The sequence below is a fragment of the Alligator mississippiensis genome, chromosome 14 (genome assembly GCF_030867095.1).
Source record: "Alligator mississippiensis isolate rAllMis1 chromosome 14, rAllMis1, whole genome shotgun sequence".
Lineage (NCBI taxonomy): Eukaryota > Metazoa > Chordata > Crocodylia > Alligatoridae > Alligator > Alligator mississippiensis.
This window is the reverse complement of record NC_081837.1, coordinates 6366779-6382734: the sequence shown is the minus strand read 5'-3', so window position 1 is coordinate 6382734 and position 15956 is coordinate 6366779. Positions and strand designations below refer to the sequence as shown.

Here is a 15956-nt window from a genome sequence, read left to right as displayed (position 1 = left end):
TTGGTCTCGGGTCTGCTGTTGTCTTGCCCTAAATGTACCTGTGTCGGACAAAAACGAGCACATGCAGTAAGCCTGAAGAGGGGAGCAAGATGTGTGGATGGGCGATGGAGGGAATAGGGGTTATAACAGCATCCCACCCCATTGCATTGGCGTCTGTATTGGGGTGGAGGGAGGATTGCCGGGGCTGCTTTTACACCCGGGAGGATGAGCATGGACGAGCCCAGACTCTAAAATGCTTCAGTGAGCGGGTACAGAAAGGGACGCCGTGCGTGCCTGGTGAGCAGATGATCTCCTTTTGGATCAAGGGAGGGACCTAGGATGTCCCGGCTGGCACCTGGAGCGTTATCAGGCAACGGCGTGGGGGAGACGGCCGTGTTGCTATCTAGCCCTTCGTGTTGGAGCGCAACATCTCAGTCCGCCCGTGGCAAGCGCTTCCCCACGCTTGCCAGCCATCTGTCTTCCTGCTGACAAGTCGGAAGAAAACTTTATTGTTTCAAAAGCGAACGCGCGAGCCCCGGTTGCACTCCGCGCAGTAATTTTTCATTGTGAAGCTCGCTGCGGTGTTAATGGGGCTACTTCGTTGGCAAACAATCCATTTATCAATATTGTTTAAAAAAAAAACAAAAAAAAAACCCCACCAAAAAACAACCAACCAGTTTGTAAAGCTTAACTCTGAAAGATCTGATTTAATGACAGAGGTGATTAATTTCTACAGGAATCCAGCTGTTGAGCTGTGAAATAAATATTCAGGGGATAACCAATGTGTGTACATGTCTATTTAAAGCCGCAGCGTCCTGTTTTGTGTTCACAAGCCCACTTTTCTCCTACGCCCTCTTTAATCCAGTAATCAAGATTCATCCAAGCGTTTTTATGTTGCAGCTTTAAATTATGATGAATAGTAAACTATATGTACATATAAATCTAATCAGAAACAGAGGAACTTGCTGTGTCAGAAAAATAATTGTACAGCGTATTAGTAATGGGGTTGGTTGTTGGTTTTGTTTTTTTTTAAAGGGTGGAGATACAAGACTGCAGAAGGAACCACCGAGCCGCTGAAGTGATGTCCTTAGGTCCCGATGCAATTGCCATTAAAGTCGGCAGCAGGATTTCTTTTGATTTCAAAGGGGGTTGGATCAAACCTTTAATGACCAGCCTCTGGGCCTGGGGAGCCTCCTTTCATGGAGGAGCATAAAAGTTTCACCGTGCCCATTAATTCCAGGGGGGATAAGGGAGAGCTCTCCTTTTTTTGATAACGTGAGGCAGGCAACGTTTGAAGATGGCAAGCGGTGGCTATAGATATATATATATTTTTTTTAATCCCACCTTTGTAACGGAGAACATACGGTGCTTGCTGTCACAATTAGTCTTGGTAAATGCAGCCCTAATGGGGCTTGTGAAAAGGCAGTTAACTTTATCGGCCTCTGTGCCAACAAAATAAAGCATGCTTAACCCCTGCGCTGCTGCATGCGCTTTGGACCGCGCTACTCTTTGAACCCACGGTAATGCCGCTGCAGGTGAAAAGCCGAGGAGGGAGATACGAAATGGAGACCTCACCGTTTTAAATAAGAGGAGCAAGAGAGCAGCCTAGTGGGAGCTCGGTCTACCCCATCGTCTTTGAAGAATCGAGCCCTGAAGTCTTTAAGTTGAGCCTTTGTGCAAGAGATGCACGCAGGGAGTATAAGACGTATGTAGGACCCCCCCATGAAGTTCCCTGCATGGGTTTAATTTAACATTTTCCTGATCTAGTATTCGCTGCACCCCCAAACAGACTCAGGGCTACAGGTCAGTGAATAGCGTCACTCCCCCTTGGTCAGTGGAAAGGTGTAGGATTCCCAGCTGCTCTTTCCAAGGCATAAAGAAGAGTGCAGATACACGTGTGAGGGCAAGGGGGACTTCTGCACCGTACAACAGACGTCTTATAAAGCTCATGGAGAAAACGAGGCCAGCGGCCTGGTCTCTGTGCATGAAATCCCTGTGTCCCCTAGAAAGAAGACTGATTGCTGTGGGCTCTGCTCACACACGGGTTTACTAGTTTGCTCTCATTAATGAACCCTCCAACAGGTTTGCTTGCAAAAAAGACTGGAAGCAGTCTCATCCTCCTTGCAGCACTGTTTCGTCCTGCCACTTGCCACGTACCGCTCTGTTCCCCATGCCGCGACTACCGAAAGTTTCAGATGCGGCTCGCCATGCCCTGTATTTACACCCCTATTTATTTATTGAACTACGAGTCCTTGAACAGGCCGCGATCGAGGTATCAAACTGCACGTTTTGTACCCAGCACTTCAGGAAACAAAATCTCTTGTCATTTAATTTTTACTTTTCCTGAAAAATTAAAACCTCTTTGACTCTGCAGTTCGATGATATTGCTGCCTCTAACTCTTTGATGTGTTAACTGTTGTCCTTCACACTCCTGGGATGAAGAATTACTAGTACCTTAATCTCCAACTGTCAATAGCTCTGAAGCAAAGTACATTCATTGTAAGCTCTCCAAATGTCAGAGCAAACCTGTGTTATGTGTTTAGCCTTAGCATTTGGCATTTACTCTTCCAGCTAAAACGTATGCACAATCCTTGGACTTCAGACACCAAAGTGCATGTTAATTATCTGAGTGACAGGCTTCATGCAAATAGTGAAAGGAAAAAGTGATCAGAAAAGTAGCAGGTGCCTCTCGATGTTTCATTTCCCTGCAAAATGTTAATGAAACCTTTTGGCAGGTCTTCATGGGAAGAATAAATCTCATTCTTTTAGTACCTTGTGTCAAAAAAATACAAAGTCACATTTTTCACCTGTCCTTTGTATTGTGTTGGCTTTAAAAATGAGTAACGCCGTATTAATCTCCCATTTCCCTTTTTCTTTTCTTTTCTTTTTTGCCTTTCTACATTCAAGGCTACCCAAATTTTGTTGCAACGTATGGCCGAGGATATCCTGGATTTGCTCCGAGTTACAGCTATCAATTCCCAGGTACGTACATTTCCATTCGCAGATTTAGGTCCCCCTCCCCGCTCCCCCCCCACCGCCCCTCAATCCATAGCTGCAAGTTGAGACAGGAAAGTCTACAGGAACCATCTCATGCAATGAAAAATGCTGACAATTTTCAGGCTACATATATATATTTTTCTTTTTTTAAAGAAAAAAAAAAAAGAGATTGCCAAGACGATTTTATTAACAGACTGTATAAATTGGTACTGGTTATTTGAAAGCAGAATCCTTAAATTAAAAATCTATATTAAACTGATAACTTAAGAACCATACTTCCCCCCCCCCCCGCCTTGTGAGGTTGCTTTCCCCACCCCACCCCCTATTTATAAACACATATTCTCCGGTAAGTTTGTAGTTAGCAATCAAGTTCTGGAGGGAAAAGTCTAACATCCATCTATTTTTTCTTTCTTTTTTTTTACGTCGCTGTTTCTGGTGACCTTTGTAGAGACTAGGTTTTAATGGTGTGTTGCCCAGTTGCTTGTTCTCCCGCTCCCTTTTGTGTGGCTGTTGAACTTTTGCTGCATTTAGTGACTTCCATTCATTGGAAGTGTTAATACGGCCACTCGGCATCCTATGACTCCCAAGGTTCGAAAGCGTTGGCTGGCTTGTAGCATCACATGGTGTGGATCATGAGAAGCCCCTTTAGCTTCCTCCCAGGCACTTTCAAGAGGCAGTCATTGAAACCGGCTCTTCCTATGTGTTGTTTTATGCTGGTGTCAGTGAGAACTTAAATTAGCGAGGAGAATATATTATTATTATTATTATCAGCAGCAGCATCTCACCTTTAGGATTTTGAGGGGTGCTCTAACAAGCAGAGTTATGACTGCTGTGTTCCCGTTTTACAATACCCCAGGCCCATCTGGACACCACAGCAAGGAAATCTCTGTTTACGCATTAAAGTCATTAGTGTGTGTATCACTTGGGTCACACACGAGCGGTTCAACTGCCTTGTGCTGCATTCCTTAATTGCTTCGAAAGGGAGCGTTTGGAAGTGCAGCTTTACTCAGGTTAATTAAGAAAGCAAGTTAAACTATCTCATTAATGAAAATGCTACAGGTACACAAGAGGGAAACCGCTTCAAAGTGGAGAAGAGAACAAAAACCCTGATAGAGAATATCCTCTAGAATATAATAAGAGAGCGATAACCTTTCCGTGCCATGTTTGTACATGCCGGTGGAGTATTGGAGTAGGGATACAGCCCTGCACTGGGTAGGGTAAAAATACTTAGTTAAAACCAGCAGGACAGAGTACTTTCCTTGGCAGCCCGGTTCCCACAGAAATAGCAGAGGCGGTGGTGGTTGAACAAGACCGTACTTAGCAGATGTTGAGGCTCTAGCTGCCCTCTCCCCGCTGCGAATGCATCAAACTGAGAATACTCATTTAAAAAAAAAAATCCTCTCTCTTTCTCTGACGTCCAGTCTGTAGAAACAGACCGTTCTGCGCATTTGCTCTCTCCCTAAGAAATGCATTTTGGAGGTCTTGGATCGGAAATACGCAGGTTGCTTGCTTTCCTGGCCAGCCGAGACTGAGCCAGCTTCAGACGTAGGGCATTCTACCTCTCTGATGCCATTCAGTTTTTGGCCTGGACGGTGAAAAAAGGGAGCTATGACTATAGTGCTTGCTTTGGCTTGCGTGGGCACGACGCTCGTTGCCCAAAGCAGGAGACACCGTCTCCCACGGGATGGCTTGGACAATGCAGTAGCCATCTCAAAAGAGCACTGAAAGCCTTATCCCAACCTATTTCCAAGATGCTCTTTATGTGCCGCATGCCATACTCACGTTGCACTCCTTATCCCCGAGACAGTGCACCGCACAGCAACGGCCCCCACTTAATATTGACCCAGACTGACAAATGGGATCTGTGGGATTTAAACAAAAAACAACTAGTTGAGTTTTCTTGTCTTGACTGTAAAGTGAACCTGACCCCGTGCCGCGCTGCTTTAGCTCGGAGTGATGGCCACTGGCCCCGACTCCAATGGGTGCAAGATCCAGATTACAGCACGCTGAGATCCACATTTGCAAACCACACTGCTGACAGGACATGGACATAGGCAACAAGCGGCAAGGATGCTTTCCCTAGCGGTGTCCCGCAGCGCTGGTTTTCCATGCGCTGAATGCTGCAGGGAAGGTAGCAGGCCCCTTACTACACCAGAGCTCACTTTCTGCGTAGTAGGACCCCGGTCTCCTCCTGATCTCAGCCCACATCTCTCCCTGACATCGAGAGGATCCGCTGCATCGAGGGAAATAACGCTGGCTCGCAGACAGTAATTAAAAAAGCTCGTCAGGCCCCTTCACAAAAGGAGTTTGACACCTGAGCTGCACGGCGTGCCTCTCGTTTTCACAAGTGCCCTTCCTAATAGGAGAGCCAGCCAAATCTGGCACGCAAGTGCACGCCAGCCCGCGTCAACACCTGATTAGACCTCCACGCACATGAATTGAAGGTGCCAGAGAGCTTCTTAAAAATTCATTTGCGCGTTGTCTCAGGTCCTGGTTTCCAGGTTCGTGCCGCTCCCCGAATCCGACGGAGCAGCGCGAAGAGAAGGCAGACAAGGAGAGATGGTTTTAATAAATTAAATGATCACGACTTGACAGGAGCTGTATCACTCCTGTTATGAACATGCCCAAAAAAGAAAATGCCTGGCAACGAGAGGTACTGTATAGCTCCAGCCGTCAGTACGTCATTTGTATTAAGGGCCTGGGGGGGGGTCTGTGTTCAGAACAGGCCTCCCAGGGTTTTTTGGCAGGCACAGTGCAGCGATGCAGGGAGGGGAGCAATAAAGCCTGATCCAGTTGGCTTCAAAAAAAGAAGTGAGTGCAGAGAAGTGCAGAAGCAACTGGTGTCCGCCCCAGCCGAGGCCTTTTATTGTGTCTGAAATGTTTAAAAGTCCTCTCGTGTTGCTTCGACTTGCGGCTAAACTAAGACCCAGAGGCTCGGGGCTCAATTGTGGCCGTGGTGCTAGGAAGTGGTGTCAAGGTGGCAGCTCCCCAGTGCAGCGCAATATCTTCAGGGCCATGTCGGGTGTTCCTCCCATTGGGAGTTAGTTTTTCCTCTGATCCTTTGGAAAAACTGGCATCCTGGGAAGGCAGGGCAAGGACTGAGACTGAGACCCAGCTCTTGCACAAGGATGCAGTGAAGGGAAGTTTTTACAGATGTGGGGTTGAGAATGGATCCCATTCCCCCCCCATCTTAACCCCTGGACGGAGCCAGGCCCTGAAGGGTGACGGATCTGCAAGCAGGAGAGCAAAGCTCAACTTGCTGATCGCTTGTTCCCCGTGCAAAGTTTCAAGAATCCTGTGCTAAATGCCACCTTGATCGGTCACATCTCCCATGTAAACATCGATTAAATAAATGCCCTGGTGCAGCTATGTCTTAATGTACCTAAGCTGCTTGTGCTGGTCTCTGCATTTTCCTTCTGCATCCGTTCCACTAATGTGAGATCTAGAAGCCAGTTTATTCAAGGTGGTTTAGGGGTTGTTCCCCCTCCCTGCTTGGGAAGTGATCAAGGTTTTGACGGAGGCAAGCTCTTACAAACCAGCAGAGGAGGGGTAGGGGAAGGACCACACAATAAATGCACACAACGATGCAAGTATACACACCAGAGCTTCACTTAGGCCAAGTGTTCGGAGGAGCCTGAGCTGCATCCAGGATGCTTCTTAATGCAAGATTTTGTGTATGCCAGTATGCCCCATGGGCATGCATGAAGTCGAGGCTCTGAGCAAGGGAAGCAGTGAGAGGGCCAACTTCACAGAGCAAAGTCATGCAGAGCGTGGAGCCTCCATCCATGCTCACCCCCACCATGGCAGCATTACAAGAGACTGAGTGGTTGGCCACTTCTGTAAAATGCAGGATTTCCCCAGGCTGGCCCTAAAACATCACAGTTTGCAGTGTCTTTGGGTTGCAGGCTACCACCCATCACCGTGGTTGCTGAATAGCAGCAGTGTTTCGGATAATTTCTCAGCCACGTCAGGATTTTGCCAACACGGGTTCCCTGCATTTTAATGAAAGGTCTCGTGGCAGGGCTGAATGAAAGAACAAGTCCTACCTTCATGCGAGTCCGTGCTCTTACCAATCATTATTCCTTATGTAAGAACTGAGCTTAAAGGGTTCATTACAGAGCAGCCCTGATGTAGCTTCTTACTACAGTACAAATGTGTCACCAAGCCTTAATATAGCACGCTGCTGATGGCTGGGCTATAAAAAGTCAGCTAATTATAAGGAAATTATAGTCTTCCTTGTATTATAATACAGTATTGCAAAACTGTGCTATTACCAGTTGCCGTTTCCCAGAACTCTTATTGCCACTGCATCTATTTTAATATCAGGAAGCATTATTGCAGTGCCTTTTTGGCTTATGACACTCCTCTTAAACATTTTTGGGGGGGTTTTTTGTTCTAAATGCCAGTCTAAGCTGCGCCGTAATGCGATGTGTACTGTTGTCACCGTGAAACAATGCTACAAATGTCACGATCCACCTGTTGCCTTTGCATTTTGATAACCTGCAAAGAAGGCTCTCTGTGCCGTGTCTGTTTGCCTGCTTGAATGATGCTCCTTTTGTACGTCCCTCGTATTATAATTCTGTCAAACTGGGAGACAAGCCCTAGTTCAAAAGGCAGAAGAAATGTTAATCACTTTGGCAACTGTTCTATCTTCTCTTATCAAGTTATATATTTTTTTTTCCTTTAGGCTTTTATAACTCAATGTGTAGTCCTTCCCTCCCCCCTTCCCCCCCCCCTTTTTTTTATTATTATTATTATTACAATTATTCCCTATCCTGTTTCATTTTTTTTTTTTTTAATTTCTGGAACTTATCTTTTCAGTTTAATCTATTAATTTCTGTTCTTATTTCACTTTGCAGACTATTTGCCGATTTCACAAGACATAATTTTTATCAACTAGTTCTTAAAGATGCATAACAAATTAATCGGGGTTTACTACAGTGCTAATGAGAGACAGAGAGAGAGAGAGACAGAAAGCCTGGGTGGTCCATGTTTAATATCAATGTCCACTGAAAAAATGCTGCTCTTGCTGGCTGGCTTGATTGTTCGGACTCCCTTATTTTTAAAGGCTCCATATCCTCACTGCTTGAGTTTGCTTTATTTTATTTTATTTTCCTTATTTTTTTGTTTCCTCTGCTTTATATGAGTTTTTAATGCCCACTTGGAATGTAACTCACCAGGATTGAGGGGGGGCGGGGGGTTAGAGGCATTATGAAGGCATGACTTCTCACAAACTTTTGGAAAAGTAATTTTTAATTATTTTTTTTTTAGGAAAACGGAAATGCTGACGGGGTGCTATAAATAGTGGCATTCTGGCACTTTTTGATACAAAGCACATTTATTAGCAGTAAAAATCATAATTGCCATGGAGGAGGGCTGGTATCCCATTGCTAAGATTATTGGGCAAACCAGGGAGATGAATCTAATTATTCAAAAATGTATTTCCTGTTTCCTTGAAAATTAATCTGAAGCTGGCAACTGCATGATTAGCAGATCCATTTTCCCCTTTTCATTTTGATGGATCTTTCTGTAGTTGACTTTGCGATATCTGACAGTTCAGCGCTGGAGGGAAAAAGCGGGGGGAACGGTTGGATCTAGTGATGGACGTGACCATCAGAGTAAGTCTGGATGCCTGGAGGCAGTTTGCCCTCCCATTGCCAAATCTAGATAACTCAATTTTTCCCACCACACTTTCCAACCTCTCTGCCCCGTCCCCTGTCTTGAAATGGGCCATGCCCTTGACAGTTCAGACGCTGCAGTTGCTTTTCCTTCCATGCTTCATTTGCAAACCATTGGCAGATGTATTAAGGCCCTAGGGCCGACCGCAGGCATGGGCTGTATCGTACCTCCCAACCTCCATGCAAGTATCTGAAAAATCCCGCAACTGTCCTACACTTCCCCAAGTCAGCTTAGTTTCTAATGAAACTAAGTTGTGGGCTGTAGGGCCAGAAGCACAAGTCCTATCTAAATTATTTTACTAAAAAAAACCCCCAGCCCCCTCTCCCTCCCCCCCCCAATAAAACACCCACCCTCAAAACGAGACAACCTGCTCCATTTTACAAGTTTGTGAGAAGTAAAGTGCATGCTTACAGTAGGACTGTAATGCATTTTAATGTTTGTTAATCCACTTGTTTAAAATGTCAGTGTCAAAGGCTCTGCGTACATGGCTATGCTGTTCATTTCATTAAAGATGCTTGATGTAATAATTGGATAGTTTTCCTTTTTATTTTTTCTGCGGGCAATAGCTTCTCCTTTTTTTTTTTCTTTTCTTTAATCTGTATGGCTTTTTTATTTTTGTTTGGGGTTTTTTTTTCTTTTTTTTGCTATGAATTGCTTTGCTTTTGTGAACTTGTCTTAGTGTGCATGACTTGCAAACGTTTTCAGCTATTGTGAATTTTCCCATTTATGTAAATAGTTCATCTGTGCTTTCTTTTTTCTTTTTTTTTTCTTTTCTTTTTTTTTTTTTTGTAATGATTTCCTTGTAAGTAACTGAGGTAGAAGAAATAATAATAAATTGTTTACCATGGACAAGCTGTGTTGGTGCTCTCTTAGCTCGTAGCTTCACTTTTGGGGTTGGATGCACCAAATAACCAGTACCAATGTCAATTGAATAAAAGAATTGAAACCAAAAAAAAAAACGATCACCTGAAGGGTGCGACCCAGTGTTGGAGGGATTTTCAGTTGCATTTTTTAAATGTATCAAGAGCTGAGATTTAAAAAAAGGACCACGGTTGCAGTGGTGGGGGAGGAATAACTGCATGGGAATGCCGCTCTGGTCTTGCTCCACTGAAGTCGGTGAGATCTCTGCTATTGATATCTGTACTGTGTGCAAACTCGTTCATTAATTTGGAGAGCCCTGATTTTGGAAACAGGCTCCTTTCAATACTGGAAGGAGGAAAAAACAATAACATTGTCATTTTAACAAGCTCTTTGGGAGCAGAAGAGCCATCCTAGGTGGGATCAGCTGCAGGAGCAGAGGTGGAAATCTGTTTCTTTATCTCACTTGTGCCTTCTTCCATCCTAGCAGCAGTGGCTCGTTGTTATAGGGTTACCTTTATGTCTCCAGGTGCTGGAATTTTGTTTTCCACTGATAGGATTTTCTTTCCTTGAAAATGCATCAAATCATTTATTTATGAGGGAGGGAGGGAGGGACAAATACTCCAACGTTTCATACCATGTACTTCCTCTTTGTATTGCTGAAGCATAGAGGAGCCCTAGCCTCGGACCGGCCACGAGCATGCGAGGTGGCACCACACACACTGAGAGATGGTCTCGGATCCAACGAGTTTACAGTCTAATGTTTATGTTTTCCAGTCTCAAGAGTAATTTAAAAAAAAAACCTGCTAATTTAGTTTCTTCCACCCCACACAAATCTGTCGCCCATTTATTCTGAGTAACTTGTGCAGCTGGGGAATATTTTTGTAAAAGCAGCTCTCTCCTATGCTTGATATCCTGGATTGCAGGGGAAGGAGGGTTTTGGGGTATCAAGGGGGAGAATAGCTGTCTTGATGATACCTTTCGTACGCCCTATTGAAAGTGCGGCGAGGAAGCAAGTTGAATTACTTGCCAGCCTCTGTTCCAGACATGCCAGGTTTTCTTTTTTCTCCCGTAATCCTTCACCCTTTGATCTGTTACCAATGCTGCGCTCCTCGAAACAAATCCACACAGGGCAGCGCCATAGATTTGGGAAGGACGGCACCTGTTTGCATGGCACAAAAGCACCCGTGGGCTACACAGATCTGGGATCTAGGTAATGCCACTGCAAAAGGGGATGTGGCTTTCACCATGCACCGTCCCGGAGAGCAAACACGTTGTTCAGCACGGACGGACCGTTCTCCAGCAGGTGCAACTTAGCCTGGCATAAGTCTTAAAAGGGAGCTCCGCTGACTTGTGTGAGCTAAAGATTTGCCCTTAGATGCATTAGCAGCAAAAGACACGATGGCAGTTCACACGTGCAGGACCTGATTCACGTTTGCACTAACACTGCACTATACTTCTCTGGTGACGGAAAGGGACCAGAAACTGGAACTAAATGGTATTTGTGCTCAGCTCCTTTCCCTGCCAGCAGTAGTTTAGAGGAGGTTTTATTTAAATGAAAGTCAGTCTCCAATAGTCCAGCCATGTAGAGCAGCTGGAAGCAGTAACCAAGTGGCGGGGGGCAGGGAACTATAAATATATAATTATGTAACTGGCTTTCTCTGCTTCAAACCGCAGTGGTTGTGGGGAGGCGGAGGGACGGGGACGGGACTGTAGGTTGCATTAAAAACTGGATGGTGAATGATTTTGAACTTGCCATGGTCAGAAATGCAAAAGCGATTCAGAGCCCCTTTTCTTACTCCTCCTAACTGCTTAAATTCTGATCTAATCAGCCCAACACTGCATGCTTTTGTTTGCCGAAAAATGTTGGCAGTGGCTGCGTGGCATAAAATGGTTTACAAAGTACATATTAAATCTGCTAGAGTGAGCTTAATTATCATTCTCCAAACCTATCAGTTTTAATTTCCATCAGTGAAAACAAATGACAGATATTGGACCTTTTTTTTTTTTTTTAATTAATTTGAAAGTCTGCGGTTTTCTTGCCGGCGGATGGGAGGCCGGAGTGCCGGCACGCAGGCTACACGTGTATCCCATGAGCGCGGGACACTCCCGTGTAGGTACCAAAGTCACAATTAATCCCGCAGTGCATACAAACCACAAACCGTAAAGTATCCCATTAAGTCCTGCTCAGATGACGGATTGAGTTTGCTTTTTACTCTCTCAGGAAATTTTGTATCTAGAATTTAAACCCGGGATAAACGTCTCTTTGCTGCAAGTACTGCGCTCCCTAGTTACGCTAGGCTGTGTTTGGGACGCCGTGTTTTGGACTGAGTGCCTTGTGGTAAGAGAAACCTCCCACTCAGCTGGTATAAATACATATATGTGCATACACCTCCCATATAACTCCTTCTGTGGAGAGGAAGAGGGAAGGCACCGCTGTGACAGATCCTAGTCAGGCCAAGTAATGCATAACTGCAAAGGTATTTGGTTTTTATGCTGATGGGCTTTGTATAAGGAGCTGAACACAGCGGTTGAACCAGGGACGGACACGAGTACAACTCCAAGCCCAGTTAGACCCGTGCATCTCTGGTCTTGGTAGATTTTTATCTCGGGAGACCCTAATTAGTGCTTGGGTAGCCAGGAACAAGGGTATGATTTCCCCCAAAGTCTTGCAATGGCCAATAAATTAAAAGTGTGGTTTTCCAAAGTGCCCTAAAGCAACAGTACAACTCCCATTGATCCCAGCGGAAGAAACATCCAGGCCAGCAGCAAACATTTCTGAAAATCCCACCCTCCGTTTTCTCGTTGGGTCCTTCATCAACGTTGCAGCTTCCGTGTCATTTTCTGAGCCGCCTAAGCAAGCGACCGCTTAGGTTTCCCCAGATGTCATTCCTCGTTAAGGATTGAAACGTTCCCGGCATTTTGTTCGGCTTTTATGTACCGCTGCCACGTGATCGAACGGCGTCCAGGGCACTGAAAGACCTTCTCGGCATCGTTGAACTTGTTCCTGCCGCTTGCACGTTCCATCAGCTTGAACCTCCCGCCAGTTGTCTGCCTGCAAGGAAACCTATTGCACTGGCTTGCTCCTAATGTCTCCCTGATCCATGGCTCCAGTGTTAAGATGCCTTTTAATACTGCAAGGTCAGTGTCCTGAACATGAAGCCTCTTGCACAGAGAGGAAAGAGATGGCCGGGGGGGGGGTTGCGGGTTGGGAAAGCTGGTCTACCAATTTCTCACTGCAGCGCTATTTCCACGGGAGCTGGACACGCTGGGTTTCAGAGCTGGAGCAAAGCAGCAGTGAGAGAGCTCGTGGCTCATCACTTCTGTTCTGAACAGACCACAGCTGTAGCAATTGGGAAATTTAATGGGAATAATTATTCACGGGAGCAAAGAGGCAGAAAGAAAACATACATATATAGCAGAAAACCTGGATTAACTCTCAGCAGTAATAGCGTCAGCCCGTAATGCTGTGCCTGGGATGAAGCTAAAGCCCTACCCGTCCTGAATTAGTTGTAGTAGCCTGAGTAGTAGGCATGCGCTTGTGCAAACGCTTAAATATATATATTTTTTTAAATGTAAAGATACAAAAACAGAAGCTACATTTTGCGATATATATAGTGCATATGTATAATAGACGCTCACTATATAATAGAGTGTGTGTGCACACATGTATGGCAATATATCAGATGGTCTCCTTTCTACATCTGAGAATGTTGCATTTAAAACCGAAACTTCAAACGGGGTGCTAACGTTTTGAGCTGTTTCCCAGCCTCCCCTTTCCTAGGAGCTGTTCATCTCCTAAAACTGTAAAGCTTTTGAGGCCGTCTGGCCCAATTGCCTGTGTTACAAAATTTCACCCAGTGATTCTTGCAATGGAGAGAGAATTTCTTCTTCCCCACTATGTCAGTGAACTGTATTGAGCCCAATAGCTCGTGGCTGAACCGGAGCGCTGTATTATAACCCAACCCTGTACGTAAGCCGACCCCGCGGTTTCAGGTTCAGTTTTAGGGGAAAAAACCTGCTTTGGTGGTTAACTCCAGATAAAGATTTGAAACTGCTGTCACCTTTACAAAACCTCACAGGGGAATCAAACAACCAAGGAAAGGGCCGAAGGGTAGCGTGCACTAAAAATACTAAAAACTGCACTGAAAAAGTCCGATGGCGACTTTGCAGGGACAGAAGTTAAGACTGGCGGGGCTCCGACTGTAGGTTTATCCCATGCATAAGTTGAGCGTGATTTTATTTATGTATTTATTTTCCACGTGGGTTTTTGGGAGGATAAAGGGGGGAGACATACTCTGAACAAGACAGTCGCTCTCTTAGGAAGGCGGGTGGTTTTGACATAGGCTGCAAGTCGGGGAGAACTTACTACCCCTAGGTCATTCGGTCAAGGAGTTATTTCTCCTCCTCTTATTTCTACCTTGAATTTTTCTCACACCCACTTTCAGATATTGGCTCTTGTTGTGTGTCTGTGCATAAAAGACCCTCCAAATCCAAGCCCTTTCCTGTTCGAGATCTTTTATGTCCCCTTCAGGTCCTTTAAGCATTGAAGTAACTGCTTAAACAGAGTAGCTTATTTTCCATACCTTTCAGAGCCGCTGAAATGAGGCCTTTTTCCTGATGTGAAATAATATGTGCTTTAATGCTGTTCCAGTTACCCTTCCCTGGTTTGCTCAACAGCAGGTGGCTGAAATTCAGAGCCTGCGTGGTATATGCCAGGCCTGCATTAAATGGATATATGGGTTTCCATCCCTCAACAACAAACACTGCAAGAAACTGTTGTTAAGAAGCTAGGTAATGTTCATCCTCTGACCCAAAAACAAGAGAGGTGATCTGCTTGGTGCTAAATAGAGTTATCTCCTCTTCGAAAGGGATTTGCTTTAAACTGCCTTTTGCCTACATCCGCTGCCTCGATTTGAGGCCCGTCATTCGGTTCCCTCTCTTTCCCTCCTTGCTAAACTAAAGGTGTCCAAATTGCAGATCAAGTTAAAGCCCTACATATTAAAACTCATATTCTCCATGGGCTTCAATCTGTATTAAAAGGGCAGGTAGTGGTCATGTTTTAGGTCTCCGGGGTTGGAGGTGTTAACCTGTTGTTATAGGCCAGGAACAACTTTATAGGATTAAAATAACATTTAAAAAAAAGAAGACAGCTGCCAGCTTTTCCTTTTTTTTTTTTTTTTTGCTTCTAAATAAGTAGGGTTTTTTTCCTTAGGACAAACTGTTTGTTTGCCTTTGAGAAGTTTGCCGGTGTTGTGTGCAGTGAAATAATTGCAATGGGTTATTACACTTGAAAAGACACAGAATGATAATTTGGAGAGAAACAAGGGGCTTTGTCTCACTGATGCATAAAGTAATTACCGGACCAAAGTGCATCGTTCCCATTTTGAAAACCGCGACCCGCGAGCGGTAAACAGCTGAAAAATGGGTCGTTTACAGGACATAAAGTGGCAGTGCCAAATTTTCGATGAACTGTCTTTGGGGCTGCATTGTTGTGTTGAAATTCCAGCGGAGAGATATCGTTCATAAAAACATCCATCTGCAAACGTGCGTCCCGGGTGAACTACATTACTGGCGTCTGACACCGAGAACTCGCCTACAACATCTTGCCACGCACCGTCCATTTTAAACAGTGGGCGCCTGTGCCTTGAATAACACAATGGGCTGCCTTAATAAGGTCCCCATTATGCATGACGTGCTGTGTCTGAAGTTCACTAATTTTCTGACCTGGTGAAATAGATTTTAATAAGCTGGATGTAACACAGCATTTAAAGACAAAGGGAAACACTTAATGTGGCTGTCACAATAAAGAACTCGGGGCCGACGTGTAGATGTTAAAAATGTTAATAGGATTGATCAAAAGCTCCAGAAAAGCATTTTCCATTTCCCCGGAGGCCTGCCCTGCAACTTATTGTTTGTTCACCTCTATTTGGCATTTTCAAGGCTGGGCTGTCCCTCCTCTTTAAAAAGCAATTAGATTTACCTTCAAGGAACCCTACACAAATTTGAGCCGTGGTTCATCGCCGGCTTTGTCTGCTTGCCGTGGACTTTCGGTGGCATCTCCCCTCCTGTCCAAGCAACCTCATGAATATGAAGTCTTTTGCTCCAACTACTTTGGTAGCACCCAAAATTGTCATCCTCTTTTCTTAAACCCAAATAGTGAACGACTGGGGTATTGAGCTAAACACTCATCCGCGTGCACTTTCCTTGTGCACGTTCTCATCGGTAGGGCAGGGCTGAGACAAGGCAGACCAGATTAGGAGCATAACCGGAGAGGGGATTGTTTTTTGAATTCACTTTTTCATGCATTCGTAGAAGTCAGCGCATCATTTGCATTGGCTAAACAGCGCTCACGCCGACCTCCCCCGCACTTTTTCAGGTGGGGTGCACCGCGGTTTTGAGTTTCTGCTGCGGTCCTTTCAAAACGAAGCCGACAGATCTTA

General features: G+C 45.1%; 1 protein-coding gene across 10 annotated transcripts in view; it reads left to right on the top strand.

The window, feature by feature from the left end:
- The window catches only part of MSI2 (musashi RNA binding protein 2), a 340247-nt gene that overhangs the window by 280494 nt on the left and 43797 nt on the right, over window positions 1-15956 (top strand). For 9 of the 10 annotated variants that reach the window (XM_059717433.1, XM_019493293.2, XM_019493294.2 and 6 more), the window contains exon 10: window positions 2887-2961. In XM_059717433.1, the coding sequence (XP_059573416.1) occupies window positions 2887-2961 (75 nt within the window). Of the gene's footprint in view, window positions 1-2886; window positions 2962-7835; window positions 9508-15956 lie in introns of those variants that run through there. The other variant, XM_014608070.3, reaches the window with a different exon arrangement.